Source organism: Astyanax mexicanus, chromosome 3 (genome assembly GCF_023375975.1).
Source record: "Astyanax mexicanus isolate ESR-SI-001 chromosome 3, AstMex3_surface, whole genome shotgun sequence".
Classification (NCBI taxonomy): domain Eukaryota; kingdom Metazoa; phylum Chordata; class Actinopteri; order Characiformes; family Acestrorhamphidae; genus Astyanax; species Astyanax mexicanus.
The window spans coordinates 55,156,139-55,169,941 of NC_064410.1; the positions used below are offsets into that span (position 1 = coordinate 55,156,139).

The 13,803-nt window shown below is 45.3% G+C and overlaps 1 protein-coding gene and 1 long non-coding RNA gene across 5 annotated transcripts in view; one reads left to right on the plus strand and one right to left on the minus strand.

Annotated features, from left to right (window-relative positions):
- The window catches only part of sdk1a (sidekick cell adhesion molecule 1a), a 601,048-nt gene that overhangs the window by 88,927 nt on the left and 498,318 nt on the right, over positions 1-13,803 (minus strand). For all 4 annotated transcript variants that reach the window (XM_049475506.1, XM_049475505.1, XM_049475504.1 and 1 more), the window contains 3 exons: positions 11,705-11,942; positions 9,671-9,786; positions 2,660-2,849 (listed from right to left, as the gene is read on the minus strand). In XM_049475506.1, the coding sequence (XP_049331463.1) occupies positions 2,660-2,849; positions 9,671-9,786; positions 11,705-11,942 (544 nt within the window). The remainder of the gene's footprint in view (positions 1-2,659; positions 2,850-9,670; positions 9,787-11,704; positions 11,943-13,803) is intronic.
- LOC125799256 (uncharacterized) overlaps positions 1-13,803 on the plus strand; it is a 345,287-nt gene that overhangs the window by 80,327 nt on the left and 251,157 nt on the right. The window lies entirely within an intron of this gene.

A 13,803-nucleotide genomic window follows, 5' to 3' on the forward strand; every position in this document is an offset into this window, starting at 1 on the left:
AAAATCCTGTCAGGGTGAATGACCATTATTTCTAATAGATGGCAAAACAGCAGACCTCCCTCGGAAGCTTTCACTGCTCGGATTTATGCCGGCGCTCGAGAGCTTGCTTCATATTGCAGTTCATAACATAAACATTCGGAGGCTATCCTCGCTAAAATCGACGGCGCTTGTTGGATCATTGATTTTTTATTTACCCGACTGGTTCGTATGACGGCGTAACCAAATTTGGCCCTAAAAGGCCATTCCAGAGTGCTGGAGTTGTGTTCTGAGCCACCACCAGCAGCGAGAAGCTGCAAAATGAAGGTATATAAAACCTCAAAAGCATCGCGGAGAAAGAAATGACTTGCTGCGGCGCTGTGTGCCCACGCTGCATGTAAAAAACATGAAAGCATTATAGTAGCAAGCCTTACCACTGCTGGAAGCAGCCAGAGATTTCTGATTTACGTTTTTTTCTGATTTTTTTTTTTTCTTTTTCTGTGTATCTCTCCCACTCTATTAAAACACAGCTGCATTAATCTGTCCACTCCCGGTACTCTCAGGATGTGGCGTCTATTAATTACGACTCCTCATAAAACCTGAGAGTGCTTAGTCAAACCTTAGCTAGTGAGTCATAACACTCAGCTCCTAAAACGCCCATCAAAAACACATCAAATATGCTTTTAATCTCCACAGCATCCCCCCAAATACCAGATCTCAACACAAAGAGATGCTTCTCCAGGTCAGGGAGGTCTAAACTCAGCTCTGGATGGAGGCTGGAGATGGGAAGAGTTTGTCGATTTTCTGACTTAGACACACACACACACACACACACACACACACACACACACACAACTCTCAAAACAGTCTGAGTGTGAAGATCACCTAACACTACTAACAGGATTCAAGCCCTGCGAGACTGAAACCGGACATCTCTTATACTGTTAAACTAAAATTTTAAAAATGTGTTTAAAGCAACATTACTGTATATGAGAATTGGTATTTGTTGATCCAGTACCACTTAAAAAAAGTCTCCTTCATAAAAAAGGGTTTATAAATAGTTTATAAAGGAGTTGTAAATACTTTTAAAACAAGTGAGTTTAATCCTTCAATATGTTATCATAGTTAAATAAATAAAGTTTTTAACAGAAATGTTGATGCTGACTGATGGAAAAGATGGTATAAGCATCTAGTAAGATCTGAGCTTTACATTACATTACATTACATTCTATTTGGCAGACGCTTTTGTCCAAAGCGACTTACAAAAGTCAAGTACAAAAGTAATAGGAATTAAGATAAACCATTTTAGATGGGCTTAAAGGAGGTCGAAGGGAAATAAAAGGATAGAGAAGTGAAGGAGGGGTAGAAGGAAATGGGGTTAGACAGTAGAACAGTAGTTAACAGTAGAAACAAATGTGGAATCACTATTTGTTACACAACAGTCCACTGTTGCCTTTCCTATTTATGTGTTATAACTGCTGTAACTACTAATGGTTTATAACCTAATTATTAACCGTTAATAATTTTTTTATCTTTATAAAGGATGCTTATTTTAAAGTGATTTTAAAGCTCCTGGGCTCCTACAGTTGGGAAGCAGTATATTTTGTGCTTTGAGCCATTACTACAGTACATGCTTTACATATGCATTTCTGGACAAGCTGAGAAATACAGATCCATCGATGCAAGTTTAAGAAACTCCTGAACTGATGTAGAAGTATAATAATAATAATAATAATAATAATAATAATAATAATCATAATAATAATAATAATAATAATCATAATAATAATAATCATAATAATAATAATAATAATAATAATAATAATTGATTTTACACTAATATTACTACTAATATAACTAGTTCTGGCACGTACTGTCCTGTATGCTTGGTCTGCATAGTGCTTTAGAAGCACTGGAATAAAGAATAAAAAGTAAAGCATCACAATGATTCTGAAGCTATCATTTAAGGCTAAAGTGACTCAAATCTGAATTTTTGCTCAATGTGGCTCAGATCCGATTTTTTCATGGCTATTTTGGTGATTTTTTTCAAATCAGATTTGAGTCACTTCATATGTCATATGTGGTCCTAAATCAGCTACTTGTCCGATCTATTGACATACGACATGAATGTGAATGGTCAAATAAATCGAAATTCATGGGCCTTTTTGCTTTTACACATTAGCATTAGTGCTACGTCCTTCTCTCTCGTACCCACACATCTCTTGGTGCAGCTGTAGCTGTAGCTGTAGCTGCAAAAAACAGCAAAAGCAAACCGCCTGAGTTTTTTCAGCTCCTCGACCTGAGCATGAACTTCAGACCAGCCGTTTTCGGTTTCGCCACTCCAGCAAAAGATGCTCCACATATGAGCTGCTAACAAACTCATCCATTTCCCTTTATAAAGCTATGAGTCATCTCTCAAATAGGTGACGTTTATACAGGTATCAATGTAAGGCGCATGTGAGGCGTTTTAGGGACAGATTTGTTCACATTACACACAGATACCGATCACTTACATTTGTTAACGTGAACCGACAAGATAGCCAAATCTGATCTGAGCAATAAATCAGATTCGAGCAATGTGGCTTAAAATGTGAACGTAGTCTAAGAATGTGCTGATCTATAAACTTTAACATTTTTAAAGAAATCTCCTCTAAATCATGTAATAATTAAATATTGCAAATACCATCGTCCTTGGTCCTCTCCAGCACAGGTGGGCTGCTGAGCTGTCCATCTCCTATTCTGGTGAAGGCCAGCACCTGGATCTCGTACTGCACGTATTTCCTCAGGTTCCTCAGCAGAACCGACTGCGTCAGGTTCCCCTTCACCGCCTGTACCTGCGGTTCCACACCAGAACCCTTCTCTCTGTACAGCACCTGCACAAACACAGAAAACCAGATCATTAGATTAGACTTCAGATTTATCATACTAAGTCCAGAAGGGTCTCAGTAGGAGGGTCCCAGTAGGACGTCTGTACTGGTATGTTTAGTCCTGAGGGTCTCAGTAGGACATCTAAACTGAACTTTTTTTCTTTTTTTTTCTTTCTTTTTTTTTTTCTTTTTTTTTTTCTTTTTTTTTTTTTTTTTACAATTTTTCCAGCTTTAACGCACACACATACACACACCAACTAGTCAGTTAACTGCACTTTAATATTTTAGAGGATATTTTTGAGAATTTATTGATTTTGTTGAATTCATCTTACCAAGTAAAGGATATGATTTAACAATGCCATTAATTAGTAAAATGCCTTTTTTTTTACTTTTAGCCAGAAAATACAGCATGTGAGGGTGGTTCTGCAGCTGGTGGCTTTTTTTTTATTTACCCACAATCAAACATTAAATTATCAGAATCTACTACAACTCCCATAATTCTCCATAGTGCTCCACATCACTATCACTGATATACACTTTTAAAACATAGATATAATGATATTTAAAAAAATAGTGACATAACTGTGTAGATCATAAGTCTATTTACTTTTCTACACATAACACAAACTTCACTCTTGTATAATGGCTGACTTCTTCTGTTCTTCTGTTAAACACAGTTTCCGTGTGCGCACGCCACTACTGCATGGACTGCTGACTGCTGTCAGGGTTTTAATCAGTCAGTAGCGCACCTATATTTCTCACCGCCAAGATATAAACACGGCAGATATTTACCTGAACACACCTCACTTCCAGACCACCACGCCCATTCAGGGTATATTTATTCCTAAACTCTGACACTATTTTAACAGCAGGTTTGCAAGGTGTGCAAATAGACTGTTGAAAGGGTGTAAAATAGCGCATGTACGATAGGGCCCATAGTGTTACTTTAAAATCTTATGTTTTAAAGATTTATAATCCTCTAACTAATAGAAATATGCTATTTCAGAAACTAGCACAGTGCATCCAACAATAAAGACTTACATTTAGTCAGTCCAAAGTAGACATAAACAGATTTATAGTTAAAACTGTTAAATCTGATTTCTGATGATTAGTCATTAGTCAAGTATGATAAAAAAGGGTTCAAAAGCTCCTCCAGACTGTTACTTAGACCAGGACCAGGGTTCCTGGATGACTGATCTATCACATCACTATGTGAACCTGTGAGCCAGATATCTGAACTGGGTTTTGGGATGAGCTCTGCGATATGGCAGATCAGGATGAGGTTTACATCTCAGCAGTGGCTTCTGTTTTCCCAGCCTGACAGGTTTCCAGTAAAGCCCATCGCCTGTCTTAAACACTGTTGACTTTAGACTGGAGAAGCTGCTCCGGATATACGGGTTCACAGCTCCTCATCCCACTGCTAATATTTGCCTTTCTATAAGCTAGACTTACAATTAATGCATTTACCAGCCAGTTCATTACCAAGAGTGAAGTCCAGAATGGTACATTAGGCATTAATACTTAATGAGGTCTGGGAGGAGGTGAATAATCTTGGAATTGAATTCTATCTTCATATACAGTGCCCTTCATAATGTTTGGGACAAAGATATTTGAGATTGGTTTCCCTTATATGGAATGTCCTTGAGCATAAGATTCATAAGGTATTTCTAGGCATGCTTGTAATGCTACATATTATTTTGAACTTTCCATTTTCCGAGCATTCATTTAATTTCAATGATTTCTGGCATGTCAGTATATGGATGTACCATATGTATGTACTATTTTCCTATGCATTTTTGATTAGATACAGTCCCTCCAAAAGTATTAAACAGTGAGGTCAATTCCATTCTTTGGGTTTGATATTAAAAGATAAATATATGAGACGAAAGATCGTTTCAGCTTTTATTTCCAGGTATTTAGGATCATGAACAGATCCCTTCTTTACTCCAAATTATAGTCTTTTCGTAACATAATTAAAGGTTAATTTTTGTCTCATCAGTCCATAATCAATCCACAGGTTTGTCTCTGTACTTCCTGGAAATGTCCAGCTTCTTGCCAATTTTGGGGGGTTTCATCTTCTGGTGATGCCTCTGTGCTTGTGTTAATGAACAGTAGCAAAAACTAAAACTAAAACTAAATTGCAATGTTATGTTTCAATGCTGTGTAAAACTATAGTTTTATATGTTGGTCTTTCAAAAGTAATAAAGTAGTGAAACATTAAAAAAGTTCGAACATGTATTTTTTTTTGTGAAAAACGAGTGAACTGTGTCACAGTTAAGCCCATGTCTGTCTCCCTCATTTGGTCTCTTGTGCTCCTGCCCCTCTGTTTACCTGTCATGTGTTCCCTGCCATGTGCTTGTGTTGTGTTTCTGTACCTGTTTCCGCCCTAGCCCCGCCCTAGTCCCGCCCTAACCATTAGTGTTCTCACCTGTGTCTTGTTTGTAACCCTGCCCCCTCGTTATCCAAGCCCAGGTGTTCCTCACTCTCCTCATGTATTTAAGCCCCTCTGTTTGAGCGTTCAGTGTTGAGTCTTTTGTATCCTTGTCCTCTGTATGTAAGTGTTCCAAGTTTGTTCAGGTTGTAATCTTTGTGTTCTCAGGTTATTTTATGTTTAGAGTTATATTTAGAGTTTCATGTTTCCTCAGTTTTTCTAGTCTTTGTCTTAGTTAGATTTATATCCTTATCTTGTTTTTTTGAGTTATTGCGTTACCCGTGTTTTGTTTTCTGTTTTTATAATCTAGTTTGTTTAAATAAAATATATTGTGCACTTACGTCCATCCCTCCATCCTCATTCGTGACATAAGACTCAACCTAAATATGGACGTAGCACAGTGGCATGCTACTCGGAAGGCGGACCTTGAATTTCTCCGGCTCCTCGCCGAGCAAATCCGAGGAGATATTCCGCTCCCAGCGCCTTTCCTCGGGTTGGAACCCTCCGAGCCTGCCCAAGCTGCACCCGCCGCTGCCCCAGCTCTGCAGCCAGCTCCAGCAGCACCCGCTGCCCGAGCTCTACAGCCGGCTCCAGCTCAAGCACCTGCAGCTTCCACTGCTCCAGCCTCAGCTCCAGCTCAAGCACCAGCAGCTTCCGCTGCTCCAGCCTCAGCTCCAGCTCAAGCACCAGCAGCTTCCATTGCTCCAGCTCAAGCACCAGCAGCTTCCGCTGCTCCAGCCTCAGCTCCAGCTCAAGCACCAGCAGCTTCCGCTGCTCCAGCCTCAGCTCCAGCTCAAGCACCAGCAGCTTCCATTGCTCCAGCTCAAGCACCAGCAGCTTCCGCTGCTCCAGCCTCAGCTCCAGCTCAAGCACCAGCAGCTTCCGCTGCTCCAGCCTCAGCTCCAGCTCAAGCACCAGCAGCTTCCGCTGCTCCAGCCTCAGCTCCAGCTCAAGAACCAGCAGCTTCCGCTGCTCCAGCCTCAGCTCCAGCTCAAGCACCAGCAGCTTCCGCTGCTCCAGCCTCAGCTCCAGCTCAAGCACCAGCAGCTTCCATTGCTCCAGCTCAAGCACCAGCAGCTTCCGCTGCTCCAGCCTCAGCTCCAGCTCAAGCACCAGCAGCTTCCGCTGCTCCAGCCTCAGCTCCAGCTCAAGAACCAGCAGCTTCCGCTGCTCCAGCCTCAGCTCCAGCTCAAGCACCAGCAGCTTCCGCTGCTCCAGCCTCAGCTCCAGCTCAAGCACCAGCAGCTTCCGCTGCTCCAGCCTCAGCTCCAGCTCAAGCACCAGCAGCTTCCGCTGCTCCAGCCTCAGCTCCAGCTCAAGCACCAGCAGCTTCCGCTGCTCCAGCCTCAGCCTCAGCTCCAGCACCTGCTGCCTCAGCCTCAGCTCCAGCACCTGCTGCCTCAGCCTCAGCTCCAGCACCTGCTGCCTCAGCCTCAGCTCCAGCACCTGCTGCCTCAGCTCCAGCACCTGCTGCCTCAGCTCCAGCACCTGCTGCCTCAGCTCCAGCACCTGCTGCCTCAGCTCCAGCACCTGCTGCCTCAGCTCCAGCTCCAGCACCTGCTGCCTCAGCTCCAGCTCCAGCACCTGCTGCCTCAGCTCCAGCTCCAGCACCTGCTGCCTCAGCTCCAGCTCCAGCACCTGCTGCCTCAGCTCCAGCACCTGCTGCCTCAGCTCCAGCACCTGCTGCCTCAGCTCCAGCACCTGCTGCCTCAGCTCCAGCACCTGCTGCCTCAGCTCCAGCTCCAGCACCTGCTGCCTCAGCTCCAGCTCCAGCACCTGCTGCCTCAGCTCCAGCTCCAGCACCTGCTGCCTCAGCTCCAGCACCTGCTGCCTCAGCTCCAGCACCTGCTGCCTCAGCTCCAGCACCTGCTGCCTCAGCTCCAGCTCCAGCACCTGCTGCCTCAGCTCCAGCTCCAGCACCTGCTGCCTCAGCTCCAGCTCCAGCACCTGCTGCCTCAGCTCCAGCTCCAGCACCTGCTGCCTCAGCTCCAGCACCTGCTGCCTCTGCTACAGAACTTGCTCCAGTGCAAGCAGTGCCTGCCACTCTTGTGGTACCCACTGACCCTGTGCCCGCGGCTCCGGCCGCCTCTGACCCTGTGCCCGCGGCTCCGGCCGCCTCTGACCCTGTGCCCGCGGCTCCGGCCGCCTCTGACCCTGTGCCCGCGGCTCCGGCCGCCTCTGACCCTGTGCCCACTCCCAGAACTTTGTATGCCCCCAGGCCTATCCCCAGGCCTGCTCCCAGGTCACGGGCTCCTAGGCCCGCCCCAAGGCCCCCGGACCTCTGCCCAAGAACTGTGCCCAGGCTGGCCCCTCTAACTACCCCACAGAATTTAGCCAGTCCTGGGCATCCCCAAGTTTTGTTTGTTCCCATGTCTCTCCCTGTCCTGGTCCCAGTGTCTGTGTTTGTTCCCATTCCTGTCCCCGGTGGTTTTTCTGTTCCCATCCCTGTCACCGTATTTGTGTCAGTCCCAGTTAGTGTATTTGTCCCGGTTCCATCGCCCTGTCTTGTCCAGTCCCAGTTTGTCCAGCCCAAGTCCTCTGTCCAGTCTAAGCCCCTAGCCCAGTCTATGTTCTCCTCCACAGTCCAGTCTCTGTCCCAGTCTAACGTCCAGCCCCCTGTCCAGTCTCCGTCCCCTGTCCAGTCTTTCGTCCAGTCTCCGTCCCCTGTCCAGTCTTTCGTCCAGTCTCCGTCCCCTGTCCAGTCTTTCGTCCAGTCTCCGTCCCCTGTCCAGTCTTTGTTCATGTCCCCTGCCCTTTCTGCATCCCTGCCCAATGTACAGCCCTCTGTCCAGTCTCAGTTCTCGTCCCCTGTCCAGTCTCTGTTTTTTCCACCTCCCCAGTCTCCATTCCAGTCCCAGTATGTTTCTCCTGTCTAGTCTCCTGTCTCAGTTCCTGCCCCTGTGTTCTTTCTCTGGTCTTGTCTAGCCTTGTCTTGTTTTTCTGTTCCCTCTCTCTCGGCGCCTCTGGTAGTGGCGCCGTTGAGGGGGGGTAATGTCACAGTTAAGCCCATGTCTGTCTCCCTCATTTGGTCTCTTGTGCTCCTGCCCCTCTGTTTACCTGTCATGTGTTCCCTGCCATGTGCTTGTGTTGTGTTTCTGTACCTGTTTCCGCCCTAGCCCCGCCCTAGTCCCGCCCTAACCATTAGTGTTCTCACCTGTGTCTTGTTTGTAACCCTGCCCCCTCGTTATCCAAGCCCAGGTGTTCCTCACTCTCCTCATGTATTTAAGCCCCTCTGTTTGAGCGTTCAGTGTTGAGTCTTTTGTATCCTTGTCCTCTGTATGTAAGTGTTCCAAGTTTGTTCAGGTTGTAATCTTTGTGTTCTCAGGTTATTTTATGTTTAGAGTTATATTTAGAGTTTCATGTTTCCTCAGTTTTTCTAGTCTTTGTCTTAGTTAGATTTATATCCTTATCTTGTTTTTTTGAGTTATTGCGTTACCCGTGTTTTGTTTTCTGTTTTTATAATCTAGTTTGTTTAAATAAAATATATTGTGCACTTACGTCCATCCCTCCATCCTCATTCGTGACAACTGTCATAATTGAACCATTACCTATTAGAGGTAAGAGAATTAGAGAATAATTATTAATGGAGTTATTATTAAATATTTACACAATTGGACAGGATTTTTTGGATGATTAAACATGCACCGGGTAAAATTAACCCCTAAACATTTGTTCATTTGTTCCTAACAACATAATGAAAAAAGTTTTCAGTCTACGGCAGAAATATTGGAATTGGCCTCACTGCATAAAGTATCCTAATACTTGTATTGTATGTAGCATACTGTACATTTCCATTTCAGCACTTTCAGTTCTGAAATTAAATCTTTAAAGTTGAAGCTCTAAAGAGTTGTGCAAAATACTTTGACCTGACCGTACCCTCAGGCCTACGAGGTCAGAGAGTTTCTGACCTTTAACGTTGCAAGTCAAAGAGAATTTACATTCTGAGAAAGCTGTTGCATCCACTGTGAATGTGATGCTGTGTTTGTGTGTTTATTTCTTTATGTAATCAATAAATGATGAGGGCCTTTTTCAACCCGGCCAGCGAGATTAGAAACCTCCGTCAGCTGGAATGGAAAACTATCCTTTAGAAGGAACCTGCAGGGGGTAACAAACAGTGGAAACATGCTGAACTGCCACGAATCACAAAGCACACTGCCTCCTCTGCTTAGCAGCGCAAGCATCTAGTCTTGCATGACATTTCATCATATAGACTGTGGTCCAAGGCCCTACGAGGGCTTGATCAAGCATGAAATCGCAGCCGTTACCCTGTTAAGAAACATTTATTCAGCAGAGTGGGTAGCTCGCCGTTTCCATCTGTTTTCCTTCACTCTTCCAGCATCCTTCCCGCCGCACGCATGCCCGGACTGTCTGTGCCGGCTGCAGGAGAGCGTATTACCTTGTATCCGAGGATGTTGCCATTCTGCTCAGGCTCTGGTACAGGACCCCAGGTCACCAGGATTCGTGTGGAGCTCATGGCCTCGACCGTCACGTTCTCTGGAGCTGCGGAGGGCACTGCTCATACACATCGGGACACACACACAAAGATCATATCAGAGTTTTAGATATAGGAAAGTATTGCAGCACAAATGTCTGGGAGCTACTATAACTTTGTAACAAAAAAAAAATAATGAAAAGTTGATGTGTGGAATAAAAAAAAAAAAGGTTTTATTCATACAGAAAATGCACAAACATTAAGCAAATTAGAAAAGCATGCTTATGATGCATGATTATATTTATGGCCGTTTTTTAGCATTCTGTAGGCGAGCTTTCAATCATAAACCCTGCAGCTTGATTTAGGAAATGTTAGTGTATCTTTGCGATCGTAACCATGGGGAAAGTACACCTTGCGTAGCTTGAAACATGCAAAAGCTATGTACAATTTTTTTTTATTATTAATCATGGGTCTGTTTTTGGGGTAAAATGCAATAAACCAATCAGAGTGTCACTTGCAATCCACTTTAAGAGCCAGGTGTGCTCTGACTTTGGCAGGTTGCTATTTTTAACAACGCATCGCTTCTGTCCAGATATGGATTGACACTCTGTGCTGGTTCAACCCCTCAGTGCCCGGTGCAGTACTCCAGGAGGATGGTTGTTCTGGTTGAGATGTGTGTGGAATGTAATTGTAAGTGTCTTTGAGTGTCTTTGAAGTTGGCAGAAAGGTGCTATATAAGTGTAATTGTGAGTAAGCCTATTATGTAAAATTTGGGTTTATGCACTGCAGTGTGTCCTTGTGTGTGTGTGTGTGTGTAAGAAATTAAAGTATACATGCACTGAATGTGCACAGCGCACCTGTGTCCTAAGATAGCAATAAACATTTGGCAATCAAACACATGTTGGCTATTGTCAGGGTTCAAATCAGACAGAGGCGCACCTGTGTTTTCTGTTGCCAAGATATCAATATGCCAGAAATTTACCTGAACACTCCTCACATCCAGATCACAACTCCCATCAGTTTAGATATATTGTAAGCATCTTTGATTTTTAAACATACATTTTTAAAAATAAAAGCACTGTATAATGTCACATCTTGCTCTACAAAAAAAAAAAAACTCCCATGTGGGTGAAGGATGAGGAGAAGCTGATCAATAAACTTTTAATATTATTATTATTTGATAACATACTATATATTCTATCCCCCATGAAATTATAAACACTAAAGCACTTTAGACTGCCTTAAAAGTTTAGAAACTTGACTTAACTTTGTACTACTTGCTTCCATACTACATACTTCAGGCCTGCAGTGTCTGCCACGTCTCAACACACAGAAAGAGTTTAGACTGGATTAGACGCCTCCCAGACGTCAGCAGTGGAGGACTGGGAGGGGAGGCGGTTGGCCCCGGGCCCCTCAGCACCATTAGCGCATGGCACCCCTATTAGAGATCAGCCCCTGCAGACGCACCTCATTTTCTGATTACAGTCGACCAGCCACGGCCCTCTGAACGGCTTTATTAAAAGGCGGATTCTCAGCGGTTCTGCTCGGCTCTGCAGCCGCTGGGAGGCCACAGGGCTCACTTCTGGGCGTCTCGCAGGGAGGAGGATAAAAGATAAGAGGAAGAACCCGCGGGCCACGAGGCGAGGCAATCAGCAAGCGGCTTATCAGCACCGGAGGCATGTAGTCAGAGCGGCGGTGTGAATTAGCCGGGAAGCGCGGCGTTGAAGCGCGCGGAGAACGGGGAGGAGGCCGCTGTCGTGATTGCATAAAGAGAATGAAATTGAATCGGAGAACCACCTGTTTACATTCTGAAATGTGATTAACAGGAGAATGTGAGTTTCCAGACGCACGTGCGCTACGAGACGCGCCGGGGAGGGCGGGCTTTATTTCAGCAGGCATCTGCTCGCAACGCTCCGGCAGAAACAATGCTGCTTTGTTTGTCTGTAGTGATGCAAGACGCCGAGCCGAGCGTGTGTGTGTTTGGGTGCGTGATCTCACCTGACTCGCGCGTGCGGCCCCTCACGGCCTCGCTCCAGGGCCCCGGCCCGATGGAGTTGAAGGCCTGGATCTGCAGCAGGTACTCGGTCCACTCCTCCAGCCCCTCCAGAGTGATCTCTCGCTCTAGCCGGTCACTCACCTCCCGCGTGCGGAACTCGCCCGGCTGATCCGCCCGCCACAGCCGCACCCTGTACCCCACACTCTCAGGATTACCATTATACTCCGTCTCCGGCAGCGGCTGAGAGACAGAGACAGAGAGAGAGAGAGAGATCTCAGATCAGCAGTTAACGTCAACACACTTGAACAGTGCAGATGCTGTACCTAGATAGATAGATAGATAGATAGATAGATAGATAGATAGATAGATAGATAGATAGATAGATAGATAGATAGATAGATAGATAGATAGATAGATAGATAGATAGAAACTATAAAAATTATAAACTGAGACTTAAAAATATATACATAAATATATAAATACAAAAAAACTATACAAAGTGTGAAAGTAATCAGTCATAGATATGAGGTAGTGCAGTAAAATAATAATTTAAGTATAGAAGGTATCAGCAGATATGACAATATTAAACATAAACCTGTGCAAGTATTGTATTTAAGTAAGGTGCGTAGTGTAGTGTCCAGGAGTGCAAAAGTACAGGATGTACAGTAAAGTGACAAAGTGTCCAGGGGTGCAAATGTACAAGATGTACAGTAAAGTGTCCAGGAGTGAAAAGGTACAGAGTGTACAGTAAAGTGCCAAGTGTCCAGGGATGCAAATGAACAGTATATACAGTAAAAAGGCAAAAGAGTCCCAGGGTGTAGATGTGTAGGGTGCTTTCCAGTACAGATAAAAAAAGGCTGATTAAGAAAGCACATATTGAGACTCGTTCCTCATCTGTCCTCTCTCTTCCGGCTCCACTGGGAGGAGTTGAAGAGTCTGATGGCTCTCGGAACGAACAATCTTCTCAGTCTGTCCGTAGAGCAGCTCTGTGACAAGAGCCTGCCACTGAAACTGCTCCTCTGATCCATGATGATGAAATGCAGTGGGTGACCATCATCATCCATGATGGAGAGTAGTTTTTGCAGTGTCCTCCTCTCTGCCACCGTTACCACAGAGTCTAGCTCCACACCAACCACGGACCCCGCCCGCCTGACCAGCTTGTCCAGACGCATCTCGTCCCTCTTCTTCATGCTTCCTCCCCAGCACACCACAGCATAGAAAAGACAGCTGGACACCACAGTCTGATAAAACATCAGCAGGAGCTTCCGACAGATGTTAAAAGACCCCAGCCTCCTCAGGAAGTAGAGCCGGCTCTGCCCCTTCTTGTACAGGATGTCTGTGTTGGCTGACCAGTCCAGCTTATCATCCAGATGCAGTCCGAGATACCTGTAGGTCTTCACCATCTCCACATTAACTCCCACAATAGATACTGGCTGTATGGGTGGCCTGGCCCTGCGGAAGTCCACCACCATCTCCTTGGTCTTGGAGGTGTTCAACAGCAGGTTGTTTCTATTGCACCACGCCACAAAGTCTTTCACCAGGTGTCTGTACTCCTCCTCCTTTCCTCCCCGTATACAGGCCACAATGGCAGTGTCGTCTGAAAACTTCTGCATGTGGCACGTCTCAGAGTTGTACTGGAAGTCTGAGGTGTAGAGTGTGAACAGGAACGGGGAGAGCACAGTCCCCTGTGGTGCTCCTGTGCTGCAGACCACAGTCTCTGATGTAAAGTCCTTCAATCTGACATACTGAGGTCTGTCAGTGAGGTAGTCTGTGATCCAGGAGACCAAATATGAATCCACCTGCATCCCCACCAGCTTGTCTTTCAGTAGGAGAGGCTGAATGGTGTTGAAAGCACTGGAAAAATCAAAGAACATGACTCTCACAGTGCTGCCTCCTCTGTCCAGATGAGAGTGGGTCCGGTGGAGAAAGTACAGTATGGCATCATCCACTCCCACTTTCTCTCTGTAGGCAAATTGCAAGGGGTCCATTGCATGTTGAACCTGGGGTCTGAGGTGGTGTAGAAGCAGACGTTCCAGGGTCTTCATGATATGTGATGTAAGAGCGACCGGCCTGAAGTCATTGAGCTCACTGGGATGCGTCT